This window comes from Populus alba, chromosome 1 (genome assembly GCF_005239225.2).
Source record: "Populus alba chromosome 1, ASM523922v2, whole genome shotgun sequence".
NCBI classification, from domain to species: Eukaryota; Viridiplantae; Streptophyta; class Magnoliopsida; order Malpighiales; family Salicaceae; genus Populus; species Populus alba.
Genome location: NC_133284.1, coordinates 5,539,535 through 5,544,778, shown reverse-complemented (window position 1 = coordinate 5,544,778; position 5,244 = coordinate 5,539,535). Strand labels below are relative to the sequence as shown.

The window sequence follows — 5,244 nt, the reverse complement described above, 5'->3', positions numbered from 1 at the left end:
TTATCCTAACTTGGCCAATCTGGACGTAATTGAACCAAACCAATAAAAAATAAATGATAATGAAATTAAAAATTTTAAAAATAAAAATGATAGGAAAACCAACTTCTTGCCTAACTAGCCCTCATGTAAAAATTAAGTAGATGCAATCCATTCAACTTGATAGGTCAAAAAAACAATTCAGATAACTGTTAAAAAATCCAAAATTGAAAAAATAATGAGATTGAAAAGAACAAAAAAAAAAAGGGATCGGATTGAAAAGAGAGAAAATGTTTTCCAAGTACTTTAGTTGTATCAGGTGAAAAAAAGCAATTTCTCGACAACACATACTTTTCTGAACGGCACGTTATATCAGTCCCACTCATATCATAGCCTTGATCAATGTACCGAAAATCCTTGATCTAGAGAATCAGAACGAAGTCCCTTGTGATGAAGATGCAATGTTATTGTCACATGATGCTCTTGTTCTACTGAGAAAACACATTATTGTTATGCAGACACTTTCATGAATTTACAACTCAGAAAAATCTCAGCTTGACGCCAATTTTACTATATGAGAAATGAATCAAATGTAAAACATAAAAAGAAGCGGATTATGAAAAAGTTTCATCATTAAAATCCACATCTCGAGACGTAACCAAACAAATAATACAGATAGCATCGATTTCCCATAAGAAATCGGGTAAACAACTAATAAATCAAGCAGAAGTGCAGTAGCGACCACTGATCAAGAAGAGAATTTAGGATTAGCCACGGAAATGTTGGGATTCGTCGTTTTATTCACTGGAATACTGAGTCAATAATGGAGTGTTAATTTTGGAGGACGCATAGGAGGAGAAGCAGAAGGAGGTGTCAGAAAAACCAAGAAGGCTAAGCATCAACAAATTCCAAAATCAACACCTCCAGAGCAAGACTTGAAAAGTGTAGATAATTTACATTTCCTGTAATCAGTAACATAAATACACCTGACAGTAGAGCCTCTATGTTGGTAACCGAGGTTCAAAGCTCAAAGGATGGCAACCAGAAAAAAATGGTCTTTAAGGAAGATGAAAATCCAAAATGGTATCAGAACAAACCTCAAACTCAAGAACAGCAATCACAACCAACCCCTCCATCCAAAGACATTGAGGACATTCTCAAACAAAAGCATATAAGCGTACAATATTTTCAAATCTATCAGAAGCAATAACAAGCACAACGACCCACAGAACCCATTCAACTACATGTCCAAACTAATTCCTTATCAAGCCAATAAGAATGGCAAACCAATTGTTACACCATAATGCATCATTTGCCCTAGCAAACACTCACAGCAGCAGAAACAGCAACAATTCAGATATGACAGCAGCATAGAAAATGCAAATTCATTAAAAGAAAATAAGACTGAAACCCCCAAATTAATCTATTCAGATTGATACGTAGTCAATTTCATCAGCACCAAAGGAAAGACAAACATATCTCACACGAAAGGATAATGCTAAATAATAGTAGTCTACTTTGTATGAAGCTAAATTACACATAACAAAAGTACACGTTCATCCACGTCTCACAAAACACGAGAAATTCTTGATAACAATGAAAGCATAGGAAATCATAAATAAGAAAAATCAATAACCACCCTTGAGATCATTGACCACATCATAAGGAATAGGAGTGACAGTTTCAATAGTAGCACCCTCCAACATAAATCCAGGCTTAGGTCCTTGAGGCTGCCTCTTAGTACTAATCTTTTCACCACAAGCTTTGGCCTCAGCCTTCAACTCATCATTCTTCTTCTTCCTTAACTTAAACTCCTCCCTGCACCTCGACGGCTGCACATGCTCCACCCTAACATGAATTTTCTTCCCAATAATCCTATTCCCAACCTACAAAAGTTTTGACTTTTAGTTTTCCAAAATCATAAATGAAAAATGCAAAACTACATAAAAAGTTTATTATATAGATAGATCTCGTGCCTGCTTGTTGATGACGACACCAATAGCGCGCTTGGTGACATTCCAGACGCGACCGGTGCGGCCATGGTAGAACTTGTGGGGCATGCCTTTGTGAACGGCGCCGTTTACCTTGATGTCGACATAGTCGCCTACCTTGTATGTTCTGAGATAAGTGGAGAGGGGGATGTAACCCTTCTTCCTGAAGGGACGAGCGAAGAGATCTCTGGTCCTTGATCGCACACCGTGTCCAGCCGGCATCCTTGCTGCTGCTAATATCACTACAAGGAAAGAAGATAGCTGCCTCCATTTTCTGGATTTTATATGGCACTCTCATTTTTTGATGCCCTAATTGGCATCTAGGGTTTTTTTTCCGGCTTTTGGGTCTGTTTATGGGCCTAGTTTTTAATCTAAAGATGATGGACCTCTTGTGCTGGCCCATTTCATTATTTCACAATTAATCCCAGTTTCGAATTACTTGTAAATGTGGGCTGTGGTGGCCCAATAAAAATGAAGACCATTGAAAAATTTCAAATGGCTTCGACTTGTGTGAAATGTAAAAAACAGACCTTCAAGAAATGAAGGGTTGATGTGCTCCTACATTAATTTTATGCTCGTAGTGTTCCACCCTTCCAAATTTATTTTCTTGATAGCTTAAGAGCTTGTAGGATAGGCCCTAGGCCCATCCTTAGACTTTTATCTTTAGGTTTGGGCTTTGAGCCCTTTATGTAACTAAAAGGGCAAAAGGTAAATAACTTGGCGCTCATTGCTCTTTTATTTTAATTATTTTAACTTCTTATATTGATCAAGTATTGCTAGTGATCAGATTCATAAATCAAAAGTTTAAGTATTTTTAATTGTGATCAGCTGACCTTGAGCCGTTTTGTTATTTTTGATCCATTACAAATGTATTCATCGTTTCGAAGTTAACGAAAATCTTAACATTCTATTCTTAAAAAACGTAGTGCAGAACCCAAAGGACTAAAGAAGCAATTTATATATAGCATAGCAATTCGTCGGGGAATGAACCATGCGGCAAGAATATTAACTCGTTTTATTTTTTTCATTTGAAATTTTTTAGTTAAATTTATTTTTTTCATTTTATTTATTTGTTGTAAATTTATTTTTTCACTATATTTATTTTTTCACTTGTTAGTTCTATCAATAAATTTGTAATAATATTTTTTTTTTATTAATAATAGATTTACCAACAGATAAAAAATTACTGATAAAAAATTTACTAATAAAATATTTTTATTGATAATTTTATTTATAAATTAATTACCAATAAAATATATATTTTACACCAACAAAAAAATTCAATCGATAAAATTATTAAATATTGTAGTGAAATTAATGGGCACCAGGTCAGGAATTGGGGAGAGAAAGTTTGCTTCCATTTTCAAGGGCGTGATTTAATTAATGAAGCATATTGTGAGATAGGAGAGAAGGTTAGCATGAAGAGACGAATTGCCTTGCTTTATTATTATTTTTTGTTAATTTTTTAAAATTTATTTTGACCAAAATTGTATAGTGCATAATATATAAGGGTATTATTATTTTTTCATTAATTTTTAAAATTTATTTTAACCAAAGGTGTAAAGTGTAATATTAAAAAATCTGATTGTAAAATCAAAAAACAATCAAACCATAAAATATTCAAGGTAATTTACCCATAAAAACACGATGTCGAGTGCCTCTCATCTTAATAATAGAAGTAAAAATACCATGGTAGCTAGAAACTGATCACTTGTGTCAAATTTTGTATTGAATCTGAGAGAGAAGAAAGTTATCGAATATATCGTTGCATAATGACTTCCTTTCATCTGTTTGAGAATTTGTCCAGTAACGTCCAGAGATAATATTTTTCTTTTAGAAAAGATTTACCAGTTTTTTCATCCTCAAATACTTAGTGGGTGTTTGGTTTTGTGGTTGCGGGTGAGGTTCACCCGCAACCACATATTTCAGTGTTTGGTAACAGAAAAAAAAGTAATTTTTACTGGTGGGACCCATCTATTTACACGGTTGCGCCACAGTTTTGGAGAAGCAGCAAAATGCTGCTTCTCGTTATGTTCTCAACAGTGGAGCCATGCTCCACTGCGCACTGTTCACAAGAACAGATTTTTTTTTTTTTTTTTAACCAGTGCACAAAGTTTTTTTTAAAAAAAAATTAATACAGTTAATTAATTGTTCGTACTATAATCTCAGTTTTTATTTCTAACCAGTGCACAATATTTTTTTTTTGTTTTTTTAAAAATTAGTTTAAGATAAATTAAATTTGTTCGTACTATAATCTCAGTTTTATTTCTGATAATATTTTACTTAATTTTATTGCACGCAGGATAAATCATGATAACTGTAGTTATTGTCGAATGAATTTTGTATGTAATGAAATTGTTGACTTTTTTGTAAAAAAATTGTGTTTTACTCGAAAAACTAGTACTTAATATTATTTAATAACACTACATAAATTAGAAGGATATCGCATGATGACTTAGCATTTATGAAAATTGATCGCAATTCCAATTATGTTATTGCTAGGCCCGGCCCAGTTAAAAAAAATTCATTTTTTATTTTTTATTTTAATATACCTTATCGGATGAATTTTGTACGTAATGGAATTATAAATAGTTTAATGGAATAATAAATAATATTTTATATAAAGTATTATTTATTTCATGATGTAATAGGATTAATTAATTCTACAATATTTAAATTTTAAAATCATCAATATTAATATATATTTTTTAAAATTATTTTATAACCTTAATTTGAAAAGCATTTTTTTAACCAAACACATTAAACTACTTTTTCTTCAACCTCAATTTCAACCACAGTTTTAACCAAACACCTATTTTTTCAAACCAATCTCAACTAAAAGTACTTTTTATAAAACAATTTTTTTTCAAACCACAACCACAAAAGCTACCGCAATACCAAACACACCCTTAGCCAAGTAAGAAAAATGCACATAAATACAAATGTGTTCTATGGATGGAGGATGTATTTAGAAATTATAGTTATAGTTATTTTTAAAATATTTTTCACTTGTAAATACAAATGTGTTCTATGGATGGAGGATGTATTTAGAAATTATAGTTATAGTTATTTTTTAAAATATTTTTCACTTGAAAATATATCAAAAAATATCTTTATATTTTTAATATTAACATATTAAAATCATTTTTTTTTTAAATCACAGCCTTAACCAGTGATTGAAGAACTTCAAAATCCATGCATGTGAACACGTGGAAGTATCATTCATGTCAGAATACCAAACCTTGGACAGCTCATTGATCAAAGGAAACAGGCAAGG

General features: G+C 31.8%; 1 protein-coding gene across 1 annotated transcript; it reads right to left on the bottom strand.

The window, feature by feature from the left end:
• Positions 1 to 1,469: 1,469 nt before the first annotated feature.
• Positions 1,470 to 2,234, bottom strand: LOC118028416 (large ribosomal subunit protein eL21z/eL21y). The gene is made up of 2 exons (XM_035031976.2): positions 1,953 to 2,234; positions 1,470 to 1,862 (listed from the first exon to the last, which is right to left on the bottom strand). The coding sequence occupies exons 1-2, from the start codon at positions 2,187 to 2,189 to the stop codon at positions 1,605 to 1,607; spliced, it is 495 nt and encodes a 164-aa protein (XP_034887867.1). The 5' UTR covers positions 2,190 to 2,234; the 3' UTR covers positions 1,470 to 1,604.
• Between the last annotated feature and the right edge of the window lie 3,010 nt (positions 2,235 to 5,244).

What these genes read in the sequence shown, in the direction of transcription:
- LOC118028416 (XM_035031976.2), bottom strand. Translation starts at nt 2,189, where the DNA reads ATGCCGGCTGGACACGGTGTGCGATCAAGGACCAGAGATCTCTTCGCT. An exon ending in GTGTCGTCATCAACAAGCAG is followed by an intron (nt 1,863 to 1,952) that starts GCACGAGATCTA and finishes AAACTTTTGTAG; the next exon opens with GTTGGGAATAGGATTATTGG.